A 26,653-nucleotide genomic window follows, 5' to 3' on the forward strand; every position below is an offset into this window, starting at 1 on the left:
AAAATAGAAGTGACGTATCTTTTGGGTTATACAACTGAAGATTTGCAGAGGATTTTTTTTAGTTGGAAAATAAAGTGAAATAGACATTTATTTCTATAGTTACTTATTGTTTGCCTAGTTTTGTTATTAATCTGTGATCAGAAATCTGGGGTAATAATATAATTCCAAACTTTTCTTTTTGTTTGATGTTATAATGTAATAAAGAGTGTGGACTACCTTATTTTACTTGCTATCATGATTCATTGATCAAAGCTTCTATCTAATTTTGGCCACTTGAACCTTTTAATAACCATCCCTTCAGTGCTGTGTTGGTGTATCTTGCTTGCTGCCATGTGAGAGATCACTTCCCTTCAGTGCAGTATCAGCATATAGCCACAGTCCTACAAAGAGAAGCAAATCAGAAGTTTATCTTTTTAGGAAAAATCAATGTATCTTTTGTAGTCCAGTGCAATTATACGTGTAACTTTCAAGTAAATCATTTCCAGAATTCAAGTAAATCATTCCAGAATTTCCCTTTGTCTTTCAACCATTATCTCCTTGGGCTGTATAAGTAAACCAGTTGCTCTTGCTAGAAAGATCTGCATTGCAGTTCTTGGTGCAAGTGGGGTATGAACTTGTGCCCATATAAAAACATTATTGTACGGTTTTGCTTTATAGACTGTAAAAGTAAAAATAGCATCAGGGAGCAAAATTTTTTTAAGCACTTTAAAAAGAAAACATCCCTAGTTTGTGTGTTCCTGCAAGTTTGTGAACTAATTCTAAGGGATCTGAAAAATATTTATGAGGAAAAATAAGCTTATTTTGGTAGGGTTAAATTTTCTATATAGGGATCCACATCTGTTTTGAACAATGTTAGGTATTAAGCAAATGAAAAAGAAATACTCTAATTTTAATATGCACCATTATGTCTGTCACTTACAGGAACAAAACTCCAAAGTAACACCTGAACCAGGAGTCTTGATACCCTGTGGATATCAGGGCTGTTATACATGTGCATCAGTAATGCCAGCAGCTCACAAAAATGCAAACATATATTCAAAAACTTTAAAATCTTCATGGCTTTCCTTGTATCAGGACATGAGAGACCTAAAACATAATGGTGCCTTATTAGTAAGAATGAACTAATCATAGCTAATAAAATAAAATACAGTACAGCAAAGGCAGATTATGCATGTGTCCTCAGTAGAGAAGGTAGACAAAAGCAACCTGCTAACCAGCTTTCAACTGAGAAAAGTCTGAATGCTCATGATGGCTTTCAATTTTTACAATATGTGGCGATAAAAATGACTAAGCAATCTGTCGTTGAACAGTGTAGAAGCTTTTAATCACTACAGGTGTTTTTACAAGTGATGATAGATAATTTATGGTTTTATAGTCTTATGTTCACTACCAAAACCCCCAAAATTTACATCTTGTTGCTCCTAATATTAAAACACATGTTTAAATGTTACTTTTGAACACCAAGTCCATACAGGTTAAAGTTTGAACAGCAAAAATCTCATCAGTCACTTACTGATGCTTGCTAAAATTTAAATTGTCCCAGGGAACTATTGGAGGGTGTTTGCATTCTGAATAACAAGAACTGTTAACAGGGCCTTGTGGTGTTTTAGTAGCTAAATAGCAGAGTAATTATTTGGAAATACGAGTTGGCAGTTAGAACTGACAGCCTCTGTGTATGTCCTTATTGCTGCACACTGACCCTTGTACATTCATTTTTTTCATAATGTAGTTTTTGATTTATGCTGTAATTTGATCCACCTATGACAAAATGTTTACTATGAATGCAGTGATGAAATGAACATTTAATGGATTATGTATCTGAGTAAAATGACTGTGGGATTGTTTATGGCTTACTTGCATTCACTGTGATCAAAACTGTGTGTACTGAGCAGTGACTTATGTGGAAGATAACTTTCTAAAGTTGGTGCAGAATTTACTTTGGACTCTCTGTATTTGCATGGTGGTACATCCATTCTTTGTACCAGTTTGATTGACGTTGACTGGCCTTTGCATGTTTTTCCTTTCATTTGTTGTTTCATAAAGTGTCTCTGTTGTAGATGTTTTGTCTACTGCGAAAAGGTATACAATGTGATCATTGAAACTGATATTTCTAAATTGATCAGCCCCAAAGTAGATACATATGCTTTCTCATGTTTTTCAGCAAATTCCTTAGTACAGTTTTTTAAATTTTATTAAAAGGACTGAACAGTCATAAGCTAAGCTTTAGAAACAGTCGTTTCAATCTAATAGAAAAAAAATTCAGTAAGGAAATGAAATCAAGACTTCAAGAGCAATTTCTTTTTTTCTAAGTTGGATAACAGTCTCTTAGGAATCATCATAGTTTGCAGAACAAGACAAAAAATAGAAAAGAAACCTCACAAGGATTATAGGCATGAAATTAAATATATTAATATTTATGGCCATCCTGTGGCAATGAAAAGTACTGTGGTATATTTTTTAAGAAAAAATAATATTAAGAAACAAGGTTGGGGTTCGGTTGCTTAATTTAGATGACAACTGTGCCTTGAACTCGGTGTTTTCATAAGGCCAGAATTAATAAGCAGTAATTTCTTCCATAATTGCTTGTATGGACTGAGAATTGCTACTACTGAGCAGAATTTTTTTGATTAAAAAAGATCAAATCAACTAAATATAAAATATTTTGAAACAAGCACAGGTTTCTGTAGCATAGCAGCAGCCATTGGATCACTGAAGGCTATAGCTTTACAACATGATGTTTTCAACCAGTTTCAATTTTCATATGAGCTATAACCAAAGTTGTTGGGTATTTTTGTTTGTTTTACTCAGCTGGAAAATCATCAATTCCAGGCAAGACTACAGACCCAGAATAAATCAGTGCATTTCAGAAACACTGATGAATTTATTTGTATTTCTTCAAGAAATGTCCCACTTCAAGGAACAAAACCCTGGCAAGGTAAGCAGTCCCAAGTAATATTAACAGTTTGATATTGTTTAATAAAAAGGTGAGATAGATTTTAAAAACAAGCAAGCAAAAAAATGAAAAATAAAATACACATTATGATACACTCAGTCATGAGTTTTTGGTAAATTTTTGCTGTGGAGAACACAGGTAGGTTGTCAGTAAGCAAAGCTGCTCACTTTAAAGTTTATACAGTCCCTCCCCTTACAGCTGCTGGAACCTCACCAGTCATTCCATGGAAAGGAAATTTAAAACATCACAATTTAATAAAAACTTGAAAAAGCAGAAAAAGTATACAGTTCCTAAACATACACCTTTTTTTTTTTTTTCAAATAACTATTGTTTTCAGAAATAGCTGCACAAGTATTACATGATAGAAGAGAATTCCTCGTATTTTATTGTGATAATTCTTCTTCTATACAGATATAGTTGATGGTTTTGGTTTTTTTACTGGAAAGACTGAGCTGGAGAACCCAGTTCATGAAGAGGCAAGCAAGAGAAGGTTTCTTCTTTCCAAGTAGGAAGAATATCATTATGTAGTTCTAATGAAAAGTGAAACATCTTTCTTTTCCGAAGAAAAATATAAATAATGTAGAAGTATATCATGGCAGTAGTAATTTTATTTTTATATTTGTTTTGCTAAATACAATTTAAAAGGAGATTAGGAGGCTTTTTCTCCTCTTTTGATCTCAATTAACTTTGCCACAAAATTGTTCCTGAAAACAGGCCCTTCAGAATTAGCAAATAGGAATTATGTAGTACCACACTCAAATATTAGTTTAGACTGAAAATACAGACAAGCAACAGGATGAAATAAATTTCAAAGATTAATAAATTATACAAAAAGAAGTTATATGTTTAGGATAATAAAGTTATATTTAAAAGAACTAGGTGTATATTGAGGTAAGGAAATGTGGTATCAGTATACACAATCCCATAATTTTGTCATGTACATGACACAGTAACTGTATGTTAAGATATATTCAGTACTGATTCAGAAAAGTTGATTTAGACAACATGTTTTCCTTTTTTTTTCTGACCTTCTTTAAGCCATATCATTATTTTAGTGCTATAATTACAAGCAAATTAGGCAGTGATGCTGTGTGCAAGATTTCTTTAAATTAACCATTTTATTGCAATTCAACTCCAAAAGCAAATAGATTCTTTCTGTAAACTTTCAACAGATCAGTTCTCTACTCAGCATTGTGCAGTTGTGAAAGATGCACTATATGTCTCAGTCACAGCAGAGTACAAATCTCAAGTTCTATACTGAAAATTCATCAGTCTTGTTAACGGGGATGCTAGAGTAGCCAAAAAGCATCAAGAGAATGTTTGCCAGCACATGACAGAAAAGTTTCACAGAGCAACACAACAGGGCAGAGAACTGTGTTTACAGGATGGACTTTTTGCTTTTGTAAGCATGCAACAAGTATGCATTGTAATATTTCAATTAGTGATATGGTTTTTTTCCTGCATGTCAACTGTTTAGCTTTTTTTGTGTAATGAATGTGAAGTAATAACTAGTAATGTTAGCGATAACCGTGAGTTTGTTAAACCTTTACGACAAATGAATCAAAATAGTATATTTTTGTAACAGAAGAAGGGGTACATCCTAATTAGCCAAAATGGGCTTTGATGCTTATTTGCACCAGAAGTGTTAAAGTATTTCCTAATTTTAAAAAAAACTTCAATTTTCTACTGCATTCTAGATTTCATTTAGCATGCAACATTTTTCTTTTGCAAAACAGTCTAAATATTTAAACAGTAGAAGTGTTAATGGCAAATTTTAATGTTTTTGCCAGTTTTGCCTACTAGTCTGCAGCATATGTACATTTTTCACTGTCTTGGGAAGTTACATTCCTGGAGTTGTCCTCTCCTATGTCCTGTGTAAGTATAGCCTCTTTTTCAATCATGACGTATGTATGTGGTTTGTTCATTATTTGGTCTCTGTATAGGGAGTATTTATTTATTTCTATTTACACACACATGCAAGTTTGCAGATGACACCAAGCTAGGTGGTGCGGTTGACAGGCCTGAGGGACAGGATGCCATCCAGAGGGACCTGGAGAAACTCAAGAAGTGGGGCTGTTCAAGTGAGGTTCAACAAGGCCAAGTGCAAGGTCCTGCACATGGGTCAGGGCAACCACTGGTATCAATACAGGCTGGGGGATGAAGGGATTGAGAGCAGCTCTGACAAGAAGGATTTAGGGGTACTGGTGGATGGAAAGCTGGACATGAGCCAGCAATGTGCGCTTGCAGCCATGAAAGCCAACTGTATCCTGGGCTACATCAAGAGAAGTGTGGCCAGCAGGAGGTGATTCTTCCCCTCTGCTCTGCTCTTGTAAGACCCCACCTGGGGTACTGTGTCCAGCTCTGGGGCCCCCAACATAAGAAGGACACAGACCTGCTCAAGAGAGTCCAGAGGAGGCCACGAAGATGACCAGGGGGCTGGAGCACCTCCCTTATGAGGCCAGGCTGAGAGAGTTGGGGTTGTTCAGCCTGGAGAAGAGAAGGCTCTGGGGAGACCTTATAGCGGCCTTCCAGTACTTAAAGGGGACCTACAGGAAAGATGGGGAGGGACTCTTTATCATGAAGTTTAGTGATAGGACAAGGGGTAATGGTTTTAAACTGAAAGAGGGTAGATTTAGATTAGATATCAGGACAAAGTTTTTTACAATGAGGGTAGTGAGACACTGGAACAGGTTCCCCAGAGAAGTGGTGGCTGGAAGTGTTCAAGGCCAGGTTGGACGGGGCTTTGAGCAACCTGATCCAGTGGAAGGTGTCCCTGCCCATGGCAGGGGGGTTGGAACTGGATGATCTTTAAGGTCCCTTCCAACCCAAACCCTTCTGTGATTCTATGATATATATACACATATATTCGTACATTTGTAGGTTCTGACCAGTGTTTTTTATCATATGCAAGTCAGCTTACAAGTTTTTTCAGCATGTTGATTCTAGCACAATGTTGCATAGTCATGTTTCTCAGGTAGAGATATCAAACTGGACTAAATCAAGGTAATGATAAATGTTACAGTGATCATAAATTGTGCCTTACTGGAAGTAAAAAAGGTGTGAATTGATATGAATACAATGGTATTTTCTGTGACGAGTAGGAATGGCTCCTGGAAACTGGATTTGACATTAACAGTTTGTCTGACATGGGCATTTCACAGGGTGTTTTTATGTAAAACTAATTGTATTATGTAAAATTAGTAGTTATCTTATGCAAATACATTATTTAAATGTTATTGACTAACTTCTTATAAAGTAATATTTCAATACAATTTTTCTTTCTGTCTTCATTTTTATCACAGTATTGTGTGCCTTTTTATGTCCCTTCCTTAAGTGCAATGAATTTGGACAGAAAGTGTGCAACAAAATTAAGACTGTTCTGATGAAACTAGATTTTGGAATAGTGGAATATATCAACCAGAAGAAAAAGGAGAGATCTGGTGAGTAATTAAGTATAGTCCCAAGTAATGTATTTCTGTATGCAGAGAAAATTTTATTCGCTCTGCAAACAGTTTGGTTTGTCCTGTGAAGCCAACTTTAAAGGTACTTCTTGCTTTGAACATGGCTACTGTTCTTAGCTTTGTAAGGGGTGATGTATGTCAGACGTCTGGGTATAGTAAAAAATAATTATTTAACGGAAGGAAACAAGGCAAGACCAATGGTTCTCTTCATACTTGATTAGATGTACTGCTTATAGGTTTTCAGAAAAAACTTCTCACTGTAAGCATGCAATGCTTATCTCTGTTTAGATAAGGCAGACTTATCCAGGAGAGAGACTAGCTCAAGAACACAAAATAAGTACATAACAGAATTTTCAATAAGAAAGTAAACTCTATTGCAGTATCTAAATCTGCCTTGTTTTCACTCCCAACAGCAACAAGAATTTGTTAAGCATTTAAGAACTGCAGTAGGAAGGAGCTACAAATTAATTGAAGTTTTTAGTTAGAAAGGGAAGAAATCAGTTTAAAACAAAATCTCACCTATCTCACCTGAAATCTTTATAACACTGAAAACTTTTAGATTGTAAGTAATAAAGCTATTTCAAGAAAAATATTTATATGAACAACGTTATCTTTAGCTTGCTTTTTGTGTATGCTACAGTTTTGGTAATTAAAACTTTGTAGTGTAGTCACATTACTTGCAGGTAGCCTACCCTTTCTAGTTAGTGTTACATCAGTAGATTTCATATCTGCTTTAAAACATGCATTTCTTGTAACCATCATACAGTGTGCTGTTCCTAGACACAATGTGAGGAACCATCTGTCTTTTCCCCTTCTCTTACATATAATGCAGTAGTTACTGGAAATACGGAATAATGCATTGAAAATTTTCTTTCATCTCTTATTCTACCTTGTTCTACTTTTAAGTTAAACTGGCAGAAAGAGAGATCAGACAATTGTTTCAAAAATTTCATAAACCAGCACTAGGAAAATGGTTCAGGTTAGAGTCATTCGTTCTGCATCTCACCTGCCAATTTAATTTAACACAATTAGTTCCCTACCTTGCTTCACCACTTGGGTTCACCACATGGGTTCAAAAACCCTTGTACTGGCACAAGAGAGGAAATACCAAGTTGCAAAAATAGGCAACCAAGGATAATATGACTGGTTTTCAGCTTATATTCGTTTAAAATATTCATGAGGCAATTCTCAGACAGAGGAGGCGAAATCTTCATCTCTCTTCATCTGTAAGGAGCAACATTCTAGCAGACTTTAGAGGATGCTTTGGATGCATATTTGCATATAAATGTGAATGCAGGGTAGCTGGGTGCAAAGAACAAGGGTTTTGTGAATGAAGATTACATGCAATTATCCAGAAAATTGCATGCTCGCATGTAAAAGTAATATGCTGGGCTAACTATGCTGCCTGTTCGAACAATGTGTTACAACTGTGCATTGTACCACCAGTGTAGTTTGATTGATAGATAGATAGATAGATAGATAGATAGATAGATAGATAGATAGACAGACAGACAGACAGATAGACAGAGAGATAGATATTGCCAGGGCAGGTAACATTATGGTGAGCCACAGAGACTTCTGAAGGAAGTACAATACAGGTAAATAAATCTGTTGGAATGTATTTCAGAGCAACATTATCTCTCCCACTTTGGCTGCTGCGCAGTATATTTGATAAATATCTAGCCTCTCAATAAGCTTTAGTTTCCCTCACCTTAGTAGCATATTACGTAAATGATGCACTGTGTGGACAGGTGAAAATTTACTGTACTCTGCAAGCTGTGTGACAGAGAACACACACTGAACCTGTAAGTCCATTGTCATGAGTAGGATAAATTTTTTTTTTTCTCTTTCAGAAAGAGCAAAAACGAAGCCCACAGAAGATGACAGTGAATTAGACATATCAGCTCTGTGTCCTAAGGTAGCTTTTTTCAGTCAGCCCTATCTTGCTTTTAAAATCTATATAAATAATGGAGAGTATCTAGATTACTGTCTCTGTTCTTCTGTGGAAGACTTTAACCTGCCCAGGAGGCTGTGTTACTGAACTAAGCAGTACACTTTAACAGTGATTCATAGTCTCCATCTTTAGGCTTATACTAATTAACTTAACAGCATTTGTGACTTCTGGCCTTCAAGGTAATGGTTTCTTTGGCCTATTAAACTATGTTTCTTCTGTATTAGCTTATAGAATGATTAAACTATAATTGAATAGCAAAGGCAGCTATTTTTATTTGCAGCAATGAAATTGCAGTTAATTTTTATCAAATTAAAATATAAAAGGGAAACGTTTGTAGAAAACCTGCATAATTTGTCAGGTACTTTTGTAATCACTTGTCATTTTCAATGAGAGTGTAAATCAGTGTATTATCTATATCTTTCTAGATATGATGACACTCTAATATCTCATTTCTCTCTTAATATTCTCAATAACTGTATGGCAAAGGATTTTCCATTATAATAAGAACACTGGTTGATATAAAAAAAAATCAGATATATAGGAATTCTTATGCAGTATTTGATCAGTAGTGTACAGAGCCTGACTTTGATAGTGATTGCTTTGAAGTTGTTTTTGTATTCTGAAAAAAAATAATTTATATCCCATGGGATAAACATTTGTAGTTGACATAATTGAATATTGTTGAATAAATTTGTAAAGGATAATTTTTTATTTAGCTAAGTTTTGACTGTCTTATAGATAATGGGCTGGTTTTTTGATCCAAGTTAATGCATTTCTTTACGTTTATGCGTATTCTATATTTGCAGGCTCATTCTGTTTTCATTACAGTAGGATATTACTTTCAGAATGAATAACTGGAATTTGCTATGTTTCTTGAGTATAATACAGCTTTCAGTTATTACAAAGAGGGATGCTTCACTTCTAAGTATTATATACTCCTATAATGTTTCTACAATTAAAGCTTAAATAAGAGGCGATTTATATTGCTATGACATGCAAGAGGCTTATTTTTCAGTATCTAAGCATTGGCTTCCTGTAGTGTGAATTTTTTGAGTATAAGAATACCATGTGTGGGACATTTTTATGTGTAGGTTAGTCCTGCAGTTGTTGCCAAAGAGCTGTCAGTGTCTGACACAGATGTATCGGAAGTATCCTGGACCGATAATGGGACCTTTAACTTATCTGAGGGGTATTCTCCACAGACAGACACATCTGATGGTATGTAATGGCTTCATCTATTTCATCGATGAACTGCAGTCATGTAAGTTACCTGAAAATGATCAGAGAATTTGAGGACAGAAGTTTTTTGGGTTGGTTTTTTTTCCCCTACAATGAATTTAAAATTAATTCCAGTGTTTTATATAATTTTGGATACATCTTGCATAAGAACTGTCCTCATCTTAAAAATAATACAGTACATCAGTAAGTGTCTAAACAAATAAGTAGTGGTGGGTAAAACAGACGCATTAGGTAAGTGCCAGATTTAGCGCTCTCTTCTGCCAAACCTTTTAAGCAAGTAAACCTTTTAAGTGAGTACCAATGTTTTTGTGGGTAAGCTGTACAAATAAAAGCTGAGGAAGAAAAAGTGAATACTCTGAATTTCTAAACAGCCAATTAAAGAAGTATTATTAGGTTTTGTTACTAGAATGCTAATGAAGACAGCCAGCAATGAGCATAAATTAGATGTGAAGACTAAGACTAGGAATAGATGCTCAAGCACTTGTCTTGATCTTGACCAGGTCTTTAAGTTCGTACTTTTTACAGACCAAGCTTTCAGTTAGCACTTTGCCTGAATAAAGATTAAGATCAACAGTAGCTTGGTGTAATCTTATCTGTGGATCTGTTGCTCTTGTCATCTTGCATTTCTCCTCTTCTAGGAAAAGTTCACTGTAAATGACAAGTGGGGTGATATTACTTAATGACATTATACAGGCCCAATTAATAATTTAAATTGTTTTGTTAGTATTTCAAGTTGTAAATAGACGGCATTGTACGATCACAGAGTCCTAAGTTGGAATGAGCCGCTGTTGTTCATCTCAACTAGCCTCCTATTCAAAGCATGTTCAACTTTATCAAGTTGCTGAGGGCTGCGACCATTTGAATTTTGAGCATCTCCAGTGGCAGAAATTCAGCAACCTCCCCACACAGCCTTTTTCAATATTTCCTCACCCTCATGATGAAGAAGTTTTTTCTTATAGTGAGTCAAAATTTCCCATGATCCAGCTTGTGTTCATTTACTTCTCATCCTTCCACAGTGCACCTTTAAGAAGAGTCAGGCCCTATCTTCTCTATACCTTCTCATTAGGTAGTTAAAGACAACTATGTGATTCCCCTCTCTGCCACCTTCTCTTAAGGCTGAACAAAGCCCATTCTCTCAGCATCTCCTCATAGCTCCTCTTCTCCAGCCCCCTAATAGTCATGCTGGTCCTCCAGGGGACTCACTCCAGTCTTTCATTGTCTGTCTTGTACTGGAGAGGTCAAAACTGGACAAAGCACTCCAAATGTGTGCTCTCAGGTGCTGAATAGTGGGGGAATATCCCTTCCATTGACATTTTGACTTAGTTTTTGCTAGTATAGCTCAGTATGTGGCTTGGCCTTCCCTGCTGCAAGGCCATACCACTGACTTGGTGTCCACAAGTCTTTTTCTTGAAATTTGCTTTCTGTCTTGTTGCCCCCAGCCTGTACTGCTGCACAGATTATTCCATCCCAGATGCAGGATTTGATGTTTGCTTTTGTTGAACTTCATGATGTTCCTTTTCAGCCTGTTCATTCCTCCAGCCTGTTGAGGTTCCTCTGAGGGCAACCTGCCCTCCAGAATATCAAATACGCCTGCCCCATAGCAGTTCCTTTCTGCCCATGAACTTGCTGAGAGCACTCCACCCTGTCATCCAGGTCATTAATAAAAACACTGAACAGTGTTGGCTTCAGTACCTTTGAGAGACACCACTAATAACTGGCCTCCGGTTGGACCTTGTATCACTGATCACAGCCCTTTGATTCTGGCAGTCTGGCTAATTTTCTACCCACCTTACAGTTCACTTACCCAGTTCACTCACCAATTTGGCTGTAAGGATAATGTGGGACACTGCGTTAACGGCCTTGCTGAGTGAAATTAAACAACATCCACTCTTCTCCCTTACGGAGCATTTCAGCCAATGGGACATACACACAAGTGCAAGACCAGACGGGATGCATCCGAGGACTAGCTCATCTCCTGTCAAAGCTCTGTGCATTTGAGCCAACACTCTGCATACAGCACTACCCTTCCTCTTCACCTTCCCAGCCTGTTTTTCCTAAAGAAAATGGAGAAAATGATGTATGAGACATTTTTAGGATTCATTTCCTTAGCCCTTATGAATGCTCCTATTGCTTGTTTTCATAGAAAGTAAGTTCAGACTGATTATTTTTCACCTTCTTATTCAAATACTAGATCAAAGTATTCCCTGATGCTCATTTAGGCCTCTTTCACAGGCCAGGTACTGTACAGTATGTTTTACACATTTCTAATAACAAATATTGTGCCATTAATGCAGCCATTACAATCTAATATTTTGTTTACATTCTGCTTTTTATTCTCTTGAAGACATGAAACAATCTTGGTCATCTGTAGAGTTTCCATTTTCTGTTTCCTATTTAATACAAGCATTGACCAGGAAAGGAAAGAGTTATAAATTAAGGCTTTACATTGGTTTTATACCTTTATTTAAACACACAAAACATTCCTTCTTTTTTTTTTATTCCTCAAGTGTACTAAAAGCTTGTAATAAATACATTCATACATGCTGACATATTTGTAATTTATATATATTGTGGAAAAAAAGAGTTGAGAGACCTGTTGGCACATTATAAATTTTATGTGGACGGTGTATTTAGAACTAACTTCGCTAAAGATTTGCCTGGGTTGTTTCATATACAGCTAGATACCATTTTAGAACGATATTTTCCTCAAATAAGTTTCTGATACCAGGTAGGTTGATACCAGGTGATTTGTGGTACTGGATTTACGACCTCAAAACCATTTTATTTTAAACATCACCCAAAGCTCCTCTGCACTGAGACTACAGAAGACTACTAGGCTATGGATTAGTAAATGTATTCAAAGGAACACTTACTAATTGCATTTTTACATTTGGCTGCTTTTTTGGGAAGCCTTTCATGTTGGCTAACACTCTTTCCTTCTGTTAACCCTGCAATAGATTTTGACCGACCTAGTGATCATGAAGAAGCTTTCGCTAGAGATCTTTCAGAATTTCCTTCTTTAGAAAATGGTGCCGGAACAAATGATGACGATGACTCAAGCATCGGTATGCCCATCCAGCAAAAACAAAAAAAAGAACAAACATATTTCAAGGTGGATCATGCTTCCAGACAGAGTAAAGAGAGACCATCCACTGCAGGGCTCTCCTTGCCTTTGACCAGTGACCAAACCTTTAATTTAGTGAGTGGAATTGCTGGGGATGTCATCGCAGCTGCAGTGTCTGCTGCCATCAAAGACCAGTTGCAGTGCGCACAGCAAGCTTCCTCACATGCAGTGCCCAGTTTGAGTGAGGAGACAGACACAGAGGAAGCTGATGATTTTGAACTGCTTGACCAGTCTGAGCTTGAGCAGATTGAGAAAGAATTGGGACTTTCACAAGGCCAAGAAGCAGAATCCCAGGAAAAGAAAAAATCTTCAGGCTTCCTTTCAAATTTGCTTGGAAGTCATTAACCTGGAAATTGCAGCTGGTAACATAGAAGAAATTAAACATAAAACACACAGAAAAAAAAATCAAATGAAAAAAAAAAAAAAAAGGAAAATTCTGAGCTGTAAGCTTTAACTATCCCTTTAGATGTCTTGTAATAATTTCCCTTATGCAGAGTGAATTAACTGGATAAATATCAGCTGATACTGATAGTTTAATGTTTCTGGTAGTTACACCTCAATGTAATAGCATGGAAATGAATTATCTATCCACTGGTTGCAGACGAGTGTTGGAGGTCAGTTGTTCAAAAGAGTTGGGGGAAAGTTTTTTTTTTAATCTTTTTGCCAAGCATGTATTTTGGGGTGCTGAGCCAAATTTCCAACATCAGCAGTTTATTTACGCTTGGTTGCCAACAATGTACTACAGTTAATGATTTACACAGCAAGGGTGAGTTATCAGAGGATTGCAATGAGATTACCTAAATCTCACCTCCTTCAGTCACACCAAAAAGTATGAATCCCCTCAGTTGGCATTATGTGTAGTGCATCTACTGTATATGAAACACATTAACCAGCACAACTCTAGTTTAAATGTGTGCAACACTATCAAAGAACTTGATTTCATACTTAAACCCTTTGAATTATTTTGGATATGGTGATGCATTTCCAAGTTTTTTGCTGTTTTAGGCTTGTAGAGTTGTAAAGTGGCATGCTATTTGACTGACCACCTGCTGTGTTCCTTGATAGAGTCTGGCCCTTGGCAGTATTGCCCATGTAAAGTCAGCCAACATATTTTTATATTTAAGAGTTAATATCATTTAAACCAAGCAACCTTTTGGGGAGCAGGTGAGGGTAGTTACTGTTTGGAATAGAGGTTAGAGGTTAAAAAACCAAACCAAACCAAAACAAAACAAAACAAACCCCAGAAAAGGCTTCTTAGGTGCCACTTCCTTAATTCAAGATTCTATGGGGTTTTTTTCCCCAGGACAGCTGCCATTACTTGCAACAAAAGTTGTGTTGCAAGCTGAATATTTTAAGATACGTAAAAGTATTCAGTGAGGTCATTTGCTATAGGAGACACTCGGAATCTTCTTCTTGGCATATAATTTGAAACAAACAAACAGAACTTGTTTAAATTATTTGCCAGTTTCAACTCCACAGATGCTGAGTGAGTGGCATGGGATCTTAAGCAGGTAACTTATTTAACTTTTTCTAGGGCTTTTTTGTTCACCTGTGGCAAAATTGAACTGTAATACCAAGCAATAGTAATCAAAGACATAGGAAGAAGTAAAGCTAGTTTTTTTAATGTGATGTAAACCATTAGCAAAGTTGAGGGACCATGTCAGCTGCTACTACTACTCAAGTGATTTTCCATTTGCTGGCATTTGAAGAGGTGAATATGGTCATCTAGGACCCTCAGACAGTACAGCAACACATTATAAAAATCTTCCACTAACATATATGTGTAGGTAAACCTGTGTTTAAAGTTAACTCCATTTAATTTTTTTTTTCTTTTGAGGTGAAAAAATAGGCAGATGGCCAAAAAGAAGTGTAGTGAAAAGAAAGATGCTGAGAATTTTTGACACTAGCTTTATCGTTGCTTGTGCTTTTGTGTCAGTAACGCATATTGACTGTGTTTGCTGTCCTTCACCAGTACAAAAGTGAGCCTGTGCCTTCATTATCAAATCCATTACAAAGTAAGTGGATGCTGGATATAGATCCCACAAGATGCAGCTTTTGAAATTAAACATTTTAACATTAAAAGCAAGTTTCTGGAAATTATTAAAAACACATGGCCACATCAGTTCCACGGCATTGGTTGCTAAGTTTCCTCTTTAGCTTCTCCCAGCCTGTCCTTTGCATTTGAAAAAAAAAAACCCAAAACAAAAAACCAACAAAAATAAAAGAAGCTTTTGCTGGGAAATCTGTAAATTTAAAGGCCATTTAAATTTCTCAGATGAGTTAAAAGCCTTGTTTCCTTGCTGCATGTTTAGGACAATCTATACAGTTAGAAGAGTACAACTTCCAAGTTGCTGATGAAACTTTGTAGGACAGACACCCGAACAAATGTGTGCTTCCTTGTACAGGAGTACTGGTGCCAGGAGGGGAAATGGGCTATGGGACAGGGACAGGCTGGAGGGAGGGAGCGATCCTTCACAGGCTTTTCTGGAGCGGATTGATGGGACGGACTAGCTGGCTGTCAATGGTGGCATTATAACAGCATGCACTTTATTGTTGTTTTAGGAAGGATACTTGTGGCTATAAAGGTATGTAATGCAGGGGCACTCTTCTAGAATAATAGATTAGTTCAAGAAGGAAAAGCAGTTGGAGGAGTTTCTTGGACTTTTTGTAAATGATCCATTTTCTGGTTTCAAGATAGAAGAATAGATCAATTTTTCTCCAGTACAAGTCTCAATTTTTCCAGAAAGAAAAACAAAGCAAAACTTGAACAAGCAAATCATTAAAGTTTAGGGGAGTAAGTGCTTATTTGAGTGTCTTTAGAATTTCATTTTTCTGTTCTCGTGGTACTCAGTTACATTCAAGCCCCTAAATACTGTGTAATGGGAAGGAGGTGATTCTGCAACATTTAATGTTCTTCCTCAGGTAGTGGCAAGATGCTTAATTTTCTGCAGGAAATTACCTCTTCCCTCCCAAACAGCAGCACATAAGAAAAACTTTGCTCGGACACAATACATTCCACCGCCAGCAGTTTGACAGCAAAACACAAAGAACATGTTTCTCTTCTTTGTGAGATCCCTTCCACACAGCCTTCAGTTGGAAATCCCTCAAGAAACCTTTTTGCTGTATTCTAGCAGCAGCCACAAAGTAGCAGTTATCTAAAAATTCCTGTCACAATGGTCCACAGCGTCTTTCCCACCAAGCACTGCCATCACCTTCCCATCTTCCAAAACTGAATTCAGGGGCAGGAAGGAGGGCAAGCGAGTATGAGGTAGCTTTGAAACGTGCATTTGTTCCGTGGGAAGCCTGCTTGCTTGCAATTTCCAGTCAAAAGGCAGTACAGGCAGCATAGAGGACATAGATCAGAGTGTGGACGTGTGAGCAAGTGGCATGGGGTAACACAGGGTGTGATCTTGCCATGTCTGCATTATCTGGTGTGCTCTTACCTGGTAGTAAATTGAAGATGCTGTTTTTGTAGTAGCATGGTCAAAGTGCTCATCCTCCCTCACCTTGCAGTGGCTTCTCCATGCATCCCTGCTGGAAAAAAAACGACGTGTGCCAGGACAGGGTCTGTGGGATGCAGTTCAGTCCTTCGTAATCAGAAAATTTCCCCTTGTGTTAGTACATCTGAGTGACAAACAGAGTGGTCGCCATTTGATCAGTGGCCTTACGTGTGTCAAATCCAGCGTAAAAGCACCTATTGTCAGCACACAGGGATACTCATGTGTATGTACTACACACCTGCTTACCGTTCTTCAGTTTGTTTGTGAAAAAAAAAAAATTCTATGCAGAGGAGGGGAAATGATTTTAACCCAAAGTAATAGGATCTGAAGAAATACTCGTTTCTACTTGTTTTTTGTTCGTTTTGCACTTTTTCCAGACTGTTTAAGCCTTCTGAACAAATTCCCTATAGTCTCCATGTCTGTTCTCAGCACACAAGCAGCATAACGGTCTGTAGACACCACCTATCCTGGTAACCAGAAACTGGAAAATTACAAAATGTCTTTATTTAAAATATTTTGCAGCACTTTACCTAGCCTAATTACTATTTTGTAAACATGGAATTATTATATTGATTGTTTGTAAAACCATTTAATAAATATGTGTTAGTTTTTATCTTTCATCATATCCAATTGTATGTTTCTCCCCAAAATAGGAAAAAAAACCCACGGCAACAACAAAAAGCCCATCAGTGGCGTTTCTGCCGCTCCCTTGTTTCTTCCCGTTCGCGGCCCGACGTGGGCTCGCACCCAATAAACGCTGATGTTGGCTCTCGGCCGCAGACCTGACCACGTTAAATTATTTTTCAGGAGCAGAGCCGGGGCTGTCCGGCGCGAAGGAGGGGCGGCCTTCGGGGGCACAGCGGGCGGGGGCAGGCGAGAGGCCCCGGCTCCCGGGCGCCCCCGGCGGCGCAGGCCCCGCCCGGGGGGTGCGGGGTGGCCCGGCCTCCCTCAGGCCGCCTGGCGCTACGCGGCGGACAGCGAGCGCCGCGGGGCCTCCGCGCCGGCAGGGGGCGGGAGAGGCGGTGGCGCCGGGCGGGCCGGGCCCTCCTGGCCGGAAGGGAGCGGCCCCGGATTTCCTGCCTGGCGCCGCCGGTGCCTCCGTCGGTGGCGGCGCGGGGGGACCCGCGGCCTCTCGGCCGGCAGGTAAGTGTCCTGCGGCGGGCGGTGCGGGGCGACGCAGCTCCGCTGGGGAGTGGGGGCGAGGCCCGGCCCGGCCCGGCCCCGAGCCGCTGGCGGGTGGGCCGCGCGGCCTGGGGGTGTCGGTCGCTCTCCCTGAGGGCGGAGGCTCCCGGTGAGGCCTGTCTGAGTCACGGCTGGCGGCGGCCTGGAGGCGGCCTGGAGGCTCGCGGCTTCCGCCTGCGCCCCTGCCTGTGCATTATTTTAATTATTTTCTTGTTTTTTTCCCCCCGGGTTTAAGTTGTGATGTCAATTCTGGTGTCCGTATAGTAAACACCTGCCTGTCAGTCAGGCCTTTCTGTCTCGTGTCAGTCTGATGGAGACCGGCTCAATTTAAATTCAAATAGAAGTAGCTAAAATCAGCTGTAATAAAGGCCCTGTGGCCGAAGGACTTGACTGTGCCTAGGGCTGAAGGCTTGTGAGTGCCTCGAGTTTTGTTTTCCTGAGCCTCACGCAGGGGAAGGTTCTGTGCTTTGGTTTTGTGAGTTAAAATGGTAGGTGAAAAGGCCCGTGGGGAATGGGCAGTGCTGGCCTAACGACATGGGAGTCTGCAGGTCCTTTTTCTGCTCTACGTGGCTCGATTTGTAAACGTTATTTCTCCACTTAGTATATCCTTAAATATAACCTTTGTATCCTCAGGTATGAAGGGTTATGGTTTTAGATGCTCTCAGTTACGTACCTCTTTTACTGATTTTTTTTTTTTTTTGGGGGGGGGGGGGGGGGAGGTAATCACCCCTAGGGTAATCTAGTGTATAGTTGCTGTCCACCTGTAATAGGCCAGATCAAACTGTTCTGTCCATGAGGTTTCTGTAAGAAGTTTGTGATTAACAGCAAATGTGATTCTGTATCAGTTAGTTTATGGCAGTAAAATACCTTCTTGGGCTAGGAAAGGGGTGGGGAGCTCTTCAGGTGGGAGGCAAATGCTTCAGAGAGCAATTGGGATCCCTCAATGGGCAGAGGATGTATTTTCCTCCAAAAAAAAAAGCATCTGTTACGCTGAATGGATGCTTACAGTATTTCGGATAAAATAGCATGGCCTTTATTTTCTATTAGTGTATTTTCTGTCACTGTAGGATTACAGATAGCACAAACAGTAAATTAGAAGTCCAGTTCTTCCAGGAAGTGAGTGTTTCATAAAGTACCTTTCAACTCTTTGCATATTTGTGTCTTTCACCGCTGTTTCGCCCTGTTGGTAGCTTCTGGGAGGGACTGCTGTTTCTCTACCTGTTTTCAGACCCCCTCCTATTACTACTTTTTTTTCCAGATTAAATCATAGTTTTTCTAAATTGGTTAAAAGATGAAAGTGGCTTTAGTGATATCCAGCTAAAACACACTTTTTTGCACTTTGCTTTTGGACTATTCAAAAAAATTGTTAAGTGCTGAAAAGGAGGGAAATGCCTGGCTTTGGAAAGGACAGCAGGTCTCTGCCATCCAGTTGTCCTGTGACAGCCCCAGTAACGCAGCTCAGCTGGATGGTTGGAAGTGGAGGAAGACCAGAGGTAGCAGTGGCTTCAAGCACTGGATCTAGGCATGACTGGCTGCATTTCCAGACTAACGGTTCTGCGGGTAAAGTGGTGTTGACAGTACATGCGCTGCTCCAAAAGAGCTGAGAGGGTTGGGGTTTTTTTTAAATGTGGTAACTTCTTTTCCTCCATTTGGTAAAGCTGTGGAAAACAGAAAACAGGCATGAAAGCAGGTTTTCCCTTTTTACCCTTATTTTGGAGCAATCACTAGTCTCCTCAAAAGCCTACAGTTGGCAGAACATGAGCTTTAGTTTCTGATCTTCAGTAAAAAGTGCAGAGCTCTTGAAGCACTGCTGCCGGGGCTGGAAACCCTCTCGCTCTGTGTCCGAGCCCTGACAGGCACAGTGGGTGCTGGGTCCAGAAGTGGGATGCTCAGATGCTGCTGTGGTACAAGTAATCTCTGATAAGTACGTTGAAGTCTTTTATTTTGTCATCTTTTGCACCTTCTAGTACATGACGTGCTGTTTGCTAGTGCTGGTGTTTAATAAATTTAATTCTGTACAAGAACTGTATGTCTTATGCTGCCTTACATGCGTGCTGTCACGATGTTGTGTTTGGAGTATTTTTGTGGCTGTTACTTACCTTTGTTAGCACAGTTATTATTTTTCTCCCACTTTCTAGTAATGGCAACCTACACTTGTATCACTTGCCGTGTGGCTTTCAAGGATGCTGACATTCAGCGTGCCCATTACAAAACTGACTGGCACAGGTACAACCTGAAGCGTAAGGTTGCTGACATGCCTCCTGTCACTGCTGAGAACTTCCAGGAGAGAGTCCTAGCCCAGAGAGCAGTAGCAGAGGAGCAGAATAAAATCACTGCCACTTACTGCACAGTTTGCAGCAAGAGATTCTCCACCTTCAATGCCTATGAGAATCACTTGAAGTCCAAGAAGCACCTGGAGTTGGAGAAGAAAGCTGTTCAAGCTGTCAGCAAGAAGGTGAAAATATTAAATGAGAAAAACCTGGAAAAGGGGCTGGCCCCAGAGAGTGTAGACAAAGATGAAATGAACACAGCTATTCAGCAAGCCATCAGAGCTCAGCCGTCTTCATCTCCAAAGAAGACACCTTTACCTCCTAGTAATGCAGGTAGCTCTCCGGTTTCTACGAGAAGCACCAGCTTATCACAGGGTAGAGAACGATTGGAAAAGCCTCCACGGCTACAGTGGTTTGAACAGCAGGCAAAGAAGCTGGCCAAACAACAAGGAGAGGAAGAGGAGGATATGGAAGAAGGTAAGACAGTAAACATACTGGCAAGAGATAGCTTGGGGTAAGCTATGTAGTTGTTGGTGTTACGTAAAAGCCTCCTTCTGTTTCTGTAGTAGTACAGCATTTTCTGTATGAAGACATAAGGTCTTCCTGTTGATTAAATTTTCAACTTAACAAAGGAGTTAAGGGTGGCCCATGCTTGCAGTCAAGGACTCCGTGTTAGTGTCTGAACTGCCAGCTGCGCAAGATACTAATGCCTGTTAAGGTTGAACATAAACAGTTACTAATAGGAGCACTATTTTCCACGTAAAAGTCCAGGGGAAGCTTCCTTTAAGGAAGACTAACACAAAAGGTTACTGTAAAACTACTTTTGAAAAATAGATGAACAAAAACCCAGCCATGATAATTTGCTGTTGCGTCATCAGTCATTTTACTGATCTGTTGAAGGGAGGTGGGAGTGGGGTTAGTTTTGTTTTCCAAACCAGACCCGAGGAGAAAGTTTGCTCCTTAGCCTGACGCTGTGTGGCAGAGCTTCTCAGCACATTGGCATCTATATTAAAATTGGTTTAAGAGTTGCCACCCCAACTGCCTGCTCCTGCTGCTTCACCCTCACAGCTTGTGTGGATACAGCTCTTTGTTGGAGGTCAGCCTGGAAAGTGGGCGATTAAAAAGATCAGGGCTTCAGAATTCCCAGAAAAGGGTTATTTTTAACCTGGATGCTTTCAGTGCTGTAGTTTACAGTGCAGCTTCAAATGCATCTATTGGAGCAGTTGAATGGGGTGATTAATCTGCAGCAAGGGGACAGGTATGAATGAAGTGGAACTGTACTATGCCAGCTTCATGACTGAAACCATTGTGTTGTTACATCTGTTACGGCAGTTTTATGCTGGTAAAATTTCATTTGCAGTTTAGGGAATCTGTTCTGCAGAAGAAATGTATACCTCTGAGCACGCATCTTAACGTCTAAAGAAGGAGCCAACTTGCACCTGTTTTGTATTAATGTCTTAGTCATAAATTGTAATGCTAGAATCTCAGTAGGTTTCTGAATGTTAATTTTCCTTTTAAGTGCTTCTCCAGAAGTGTTTCCTACAAGTCCTGTTAATTCAGTGTCAGGCTTTTAAAATTATTAAACTATATCCTACAGCAAAGATCTCTAATTAGCAGCCTAGAATGTTGGGAAGCACAGTGTTCCCTGTTCTCAAACGCTCTGTGCACATGGCAGTTAGAACGGGACCTATAGGAATAAAGTACTGGGAAATAAATGCCCCCTGCCCAGATCGGAACTTTAAAAAAGATTTCTGGACCCCTCCAGCAGTATAATCAGATTGCTGGTCTGTCTATCCATTAATGAGCTCTGCAAGAGTTAGTATATCTTGGTATATACTAACGTATACCATAACGTATATCTGTGACAGCTGGCTTTGTTCTTCTCTGTTGTTAAAGATGTATGTGTGAACAGGAGTGTGTTTTCCCTCACTGCTGAGTTGCCGCTGGAAATGAGTATTTTCGTGATTCTGACAGAGTTGTTTTCTTTTTAATGAGCCATGCATGTGTTCTTGAGCTGTGGTGAATTAAATTTAAAGCTTCAAAACAGCAATAACATGTTAATAGTTGAGAAAATGGAGGAGAAAAAAATATTGGATGTCAGCTTTTTTATGAGCAGATTTGAGCTTTGCTGTGCATAGAATCACAGAATGGTTTGGGTTGGAAGGAACCTTAAAGATCACATAGTTGCAACCCCCCTGCCATGGGCAGGGACACCTTCCACTGGATCATGTTGCTCAAAGCCCCGTCCAACCTGGCCTTGAACACTTCCAGGAAGGGGGCAGCCACAACCTCTCTGGGCAACCTGTTCCAGTGTCTCACCACCCTCACAATGAAGAAGTTCTTCATTATACCTAATCTGCCCTCTCTCAGTTTAAAACAGTTACCCCTTGTCCTATCACTACACTCCCTGATAAAGAGTCCCTCCCCATCTTTGCTGTAGTCCCCATTAGGTACTGGAAGGCCACTATAAGGTCTCCCCAGAGCCTTCTCTTCTCCAGGCTGAACAACCCCAACTCTCTCAGCCTGTCAAAGGCATCTTACAAAGACATGTGTTTCACTGGCAATGGTACATTCTTGCACCTGGAAGTGACTCTGTGGCACTTAGCTGTAAGAATAGAAAATGCAGTATTTTCTGTGATAACTTTTTCTAACCTAATTGTGACTTGTTTTGCTTCAGAGAAGTAATCATATAAATAAATGGGGTTTTAAACTTCCTTTAAAAGATTGGGAAGATATGGATTCTGATGAAGACATCGGCTCTGAAGAAGAGATGGAAAGTGTAGGAGAAGAGGAGGAGCAGGCAGAAGCTGAAAGCACTCCGGCTGTGGGGGCCATACCAGTCACAGACTGCTTGTTCTGTCCCCACCATTCAAGATCACTCACGAAAAATGTGGCCCATATGACAAAAGCTCACAGTTTCTTCATTCCAGACATAGAGTACCTTGTGGATCTCAGAGGATTAATCAAGTACCTGGGTATGCCTATAAATGTTCTCTGATTTTTTGACCAGGGTAATTATATACTGTTATTGCTTATTTTCACTTAGATTTGACTTACAATGTTTTGGGAGTGTTTTGTGTAAAATCTGAGTGCTCTCTAGTTCAGTATTTTGATCATGAACAGGACCACAGGCTTTCCAGGGAGAGTGAGAGAGAACCCCACTGAGCAAACCTGTGGTCATGTACCCTGTAGATCTCATGTAGTTTTCTAATACTGAGAAAGTTGTTCAGCTAATGTGAATTTTAGGCCAAAACTCTATTGCTAAAGTGAGCGTATGAACTGTTTCTACTAATGAGTTGGCAAGTATTTACCTCATCAGTTTACAATACTTCTAAGAGAGCTAAAAACTAGGAAGAAAAAAAAAAAAAGTATCTTCCTTGAAGTCTACAGATAATGATGAGAATAAAATAGTTTTGGAGGGTCAGATAGGAAAGTATGAGATTTGTAATTAAGAATACATAGTGATCCATACCTTGTCATAAGAAATCTTTAAATGGCCAGACTTGTCCCTGATGGAGCCATAGGGTCAAGGCGTAGGAGCAGCAGGGCTTTTCTGGCAATGAAGGGCTCAGGGCTCTTTCTCAGTCTCTCTGCCTGCAGGCCGGGCCAGCTGCATCATGGAAATGTTCATCACTGACCAGGGAGGCTCTGGTCAGACCAATAGAAGTGTCAATGTTTTCTGCAGGAGAGAAAGTTGGTGTTGGGAAAATCTGCATTTGGTGCAACGAAAAAGGGAAATCCTTCTACTCTACAGAAGCAGTACAGGCTCACATGAATGATAAAAGCCACTGCAAACTCTTCACAGATGGAGATGCTGCCCTGGAATTTGCAGACTTCTATGATTTTAGGTGAGGACACTTTGAGCAGAGCACAGATGGGGACAGACAAAAGGACAACTGAATATTACATCAGAAACTATTATTCATTCTTGAAATTTAGCCTATTTCTGCTGCTTGTTTTGTGTAGGTGGTTCACTGCTTTTCTAGGTAAATGTAACAACATGTTTGGCTCTCTCCTGTGAGCACTAGTACCAGTTCTACATGAAAATATATTTTGAATTCTGTTTTGTGTGTTTGCTGTTACTGAGTTTAGATTTCAGTGCACCAGCAAAGCCCATAAAAGGGCATAACTGTCTCTTCCATTACCTTTCAGGCAAACTGTGGGCTTAATACAGACTGTGGATTTATTCTTTTTTTTAAGTAGCTGGAGTTAAATGGGACTACTGTGATTCAGAGACCTCTTCTTGGATTTCCTGTACCTTATCCTAAGCTGGGTTCATTTTGGTCAGAAACACCTCCAGTTATGGTGACAGGTGGATTTAGTGGAGCTTCTTGGAGCGCTCGTTTGGTAGCTGTGCAGAGCTGGTGGGCTGCACAGTGGTGGCTTTTCACCATAAGTCACTGTTCAGTGTGCAGCAGCAGAACTGTGCTGAGTTACAGAACCAGGTGGAGGAAGGGTGGTCCTTATCTTCAGCCTCTGTTCAGGGCAGGGTGCTGCAGGGAAGAACTCCCAAACCAGGGCAGGTGAAATGTGACAGTGTTTGTGGCTTGTGGTAGCTGTGCATGGCAGTTCTTTGTGTAATGGATCTGGATAGTTGTGACTGCTGCCCGTGTATAAACCATGTAGTGCCACTCTTCCACAGGAGCAGTTACCCTGATCACAAGGATGGGGAAGATGTGGAGGTGCCTGGAGAGCGCCCTGCGGAGAGAGAGCTGGATTATGATGATGACACCATGGAGCTGATCCTTCCTTCAGGTAGGCATAGGATTTGTGTTACAACGTATTTTTTCTGCCATTTCTCATAGCTGCAGCTGTTACCTGCAGCATAGGTCATTGCTGTAAGTGTTTTCCTTTGGCAAGGGAGAAAGTAATTTTACATCCCAAGTGTCTTTGGCGTTTTGTCCTCACCTTCCATTAATTATTTTCACTACCAAGTAGTTCAGCTTCTTCAGCATTAATGTATATGTGGACTGGGGCAGGGGGTTCCTTTGCCCACTTTACCTCTTCATTAACATGTGACTCATGGTATACTCCGGGAGTTTCCATATCTTGTTTTAGTGCAACTTGGAGAGGTTATCTAGTGTAGGTTTTTTTCAGAGAGGGAGCTGGTAACTAATTTAGTAACTACTTCAGTAAAATGAATTTGTTTAAACAACCTCACTCTTGTCTTATATAGCATTTGTCACTGTTGCTCGCTTTTTGTGTGTGTGTGTTGTTTTTGTTTTGGTGTGTTTTATATGAGGGGACCTCAGCCCTTTCATTCTGAAAACTGCTGCCAAGTATGCAGTTACAGATGATTTCCTGAATGTCAGCAAGTTACTTCCCTGGTTACTTGAAACAGCATTGCCTCTCTGCTCATTCCCCTAATTAAAATTTTCTTTTCTGAAAGCTACCTGTGTATTATCTGAGCGAAGTCCCTCCTGAACAGCAGCACTCTTTGTTTTTTTTCTTCAAGGTAGAGTACAGTACAGCAGCTCTTACAGTAACTACATTGAGTTCCTAATAGTCCTAAAGTTTTTAAAGTTCCTGGCCTTTTAAAAACATTTCTCAGCATAGGGATTTTCCACAGTTTTCACAATATGCTTGAATACTGCTCCATTGCATTGTGCATAATAAGATATCCCCTCCTCTGAACAGGTGCAAGAGTGGGTCATCGTTCTTTAATGAGATACTACAAGCAACGGTTTGGTCTGTCAAGAACGGTGGCTGTTGCAAAAAATAAGAAAGCAGTGGGTCGGGTGTTGCAGCAGTACAGAGCTTTGGGCTGGACAAGTCAGACAGGTAAGTGACAATGTGAGGTTTTTGCAGAGGAGGATGTTCTAGGGTGTCATCACTCTACCATTTAGGTCGAGTTTGTTTCACATTTGTGAGGGTTTATGCAGTAGTTTGCCTTCCACTCAGTTCCCTTTCATTCCTGACATCCAAGCAGAGTAAGTTCTAGGAAGTTGTGTTTAAAATCCATTGCAGCTTCTGTGCAAGCCCTTCAGTTCATTAGCATGTGTGTTTGTGATATTTGGGGACTTCCTAAGATTCGTTGGTTTCTGCCTATCAAAACCATTACTCTTGCTATTTAACAATGTAACGTAAACCATTCTTTGACAGAATACTTTTCCAGTTGGGGAGCTGTGATGAAATCTATATCCGCTTTTGAAATAAAAGAATCACACATTGGAATGCAAAACAACCTTTTCCCTTAATTGCAGTCACGGGTATTCATAGAGGGAACGGGCCTTTCCCAAGAGAAAAGTGAAAAGATGTGTGCCAGCATGGGAAGGAAAACATATAGCTAACTGCTGATGTAAATGGACAGGTTAGCTGGTTTGCATGTAAGTAGTAAGTTTACAGACCTTTATCCCTCTTTCTCTTCCTCCTCTCTCCCTGAAGGGGCAGTCTTTGCTCAGAAGCGTGATATGCAGTACCTGCAGAGGATGAAGTCAAAGTGGATGCTCAAGACAGGAATGAGTAACAATGCAACAAAGCAGATGCATTTCCGGGCCCAAGTCAGATTCTGAGTTCCCAAGAGAGCTGCATGCAACTGGTTTTGGGAAGGGGAATTTAATAGTTTCTGGGTCAAGGATTTTGTTATTAAAATGGATTTGGTACCTGTCAAACAGGGATGTGTATGCTGGTGTGTCTCCCTGCCTATGAGAAAAATAGTAGGGAGCTTGTCTCTTCCAGTGAAATGATGGTTGGCCTAACTTAAAAAATAAAATATCTTAAATGAAATATGTGGCAAAGTAGTCATGGATATGTATGCGTAGTCTTGCTGCCCATCTTTGTGCAGTCCATTTCTGTGGGGCAGTCGACATTGTCATTTGTCCGAATATCTTCAGTTTCCAATTCTGCAAAATGGTTGAGGCCAAGAGAAGATCCTAGATCTAAGAGCCTGAGATGACATTGAAGGTTTTCACTTGTGGTGCCAGACGTAAGTTAGGTGGGTGTTTTGGACTTCTAGCTGGCACTATTGAGT

At 39.9% G+C, this 26,653-nt stretch overlaps 2 protein-coding genes across 8 annotated transcripts in view; both read left to right on the forward strand.

Moving 5' to 3' along the window:
• RETREG1 (reticulophagy regulator 1) overlaps positions 1-17,017 on the forward strand; it is a 72,159-nt gene extending 55,142 nt beyond the window's left edge. For 3 of the 4 annotated variants that reach the window (XM_074873976.1, XM_074873977.1, XM_074873978.1), the window contains 6 exons: positions 2,809-2,935; positions 4,744-4,828; positions 6,256-6,393; positions 8,268-8,332; positions 9,460-9,586; positions 12,565-16,849. In XM_074873976.1, the coding sequence (XP_074730077.1) occupies positions 2,809-2,935; positions 4,744-4,828; positions 6,256-6,393; positions 8,268-8,332; positions 9,460-9,586; positions 12,565-13,076 (1,054 nt within the window). In that variant the 3' untranslated portion in view covers positions 13,077-16,849. Of the gene's footprint in view, positions 1-2,808; positions 2,936-4,743; positions 4,829-6,255; positions 6,394-8,267; positions 8,333-9,459; positions 9,587-12,564 lie in introns of all 4 variants that reach the window. The other variant, XM_074873975.1, reaches the window with a different exon arrangement.
• A 232-nt stretch (positions 17,018-17,249) lies between these two features.
• Positions 17,250-26,409, forward strand: ZNF622 (zinc finger protein 622). 4 transcript variants are annotated; one of them, XM_074873995.1, is made up of 7 exons: positions 17,250-17,374; positions 19,552-20,160; positions 22,407-22,658; positions 23,369-23,531; positions 24,326-24,438; positions 25,321-25,464; positions 26,068-26,409. In XM_074873995.1, exons 2-7 carry the CDS (start codon positions 19,554-19,556, stop codon positions 26,193-26,195), a joined length of 1,407 nt encoding a protein of 468 aa, XP_074730096.1. In that variant the 5' UTR covers positions 17,250-17,374; positions 19,552-19,553; the 3' UTR covers positions 26,196-26,409. The 4 variants fall into 4 exon arrangements, 2 of the variants coding, with proteins under 2 accessions (XP_074730096.1, XP_074730088.1); XR_012629566.1 differs by lacking the exon at positions 26,068-26,409 and having other exon boundaries at positions 17,280-17,374; positions 18,785-20,160; positions 23,269-23,531; positions 25,321-25,421; XR_012629567.1 differs by lacking the exon at positions 26,068-26,409 and having other exon boundaries at positions 17,281-17,374; positions 18,785-20,160; positions 23,284-23,531; positions 25,321-25,421.
• The last annotated feature ends 244 nt before the right edge of the window (positions 26,410-26,653 follow it).

The sequence above is a fragment of the Strix uralensis genome, chromosome 1 (assembly GCF_047716275.1).
Source record: "Strix uralensis isolate ZFMK-TIS-50842 chromosome 1, bStrUra1, whole genome shotgun sequence".
Taxonomy (NCBI): Eukaryota; Metazoa; Chordata; class Aves; order Strigiformes; family Strigidae; genus Strix; species Strix uralensis.

Excerpts from the sequence above, each read along its gene's own strand:
- ZNF622 (XM_074873987.1), top strand. The coding sequence starts at position 19,449 with ATGCTGCCTTACATGCGTGCTGTCACGATGTTGTGTTTGGAGTATTTT. Across the intron at positions 24,439-25,320 it reads GGAGCTGATCCTTCCTTCAG|GTGCAAGAGTGGGTCATCGT; the intron begins GTAGGCATAGGA and ends TCCTCTGAACAG. Across the intron at positions 25,465-26,067 it reads GGGCTGGACAAGTCAGACAG|GGGCAGTCTTTGCTCAGAAG; the intron begins GTAAGTGACAAT and ends CTCTCCCTGAAG.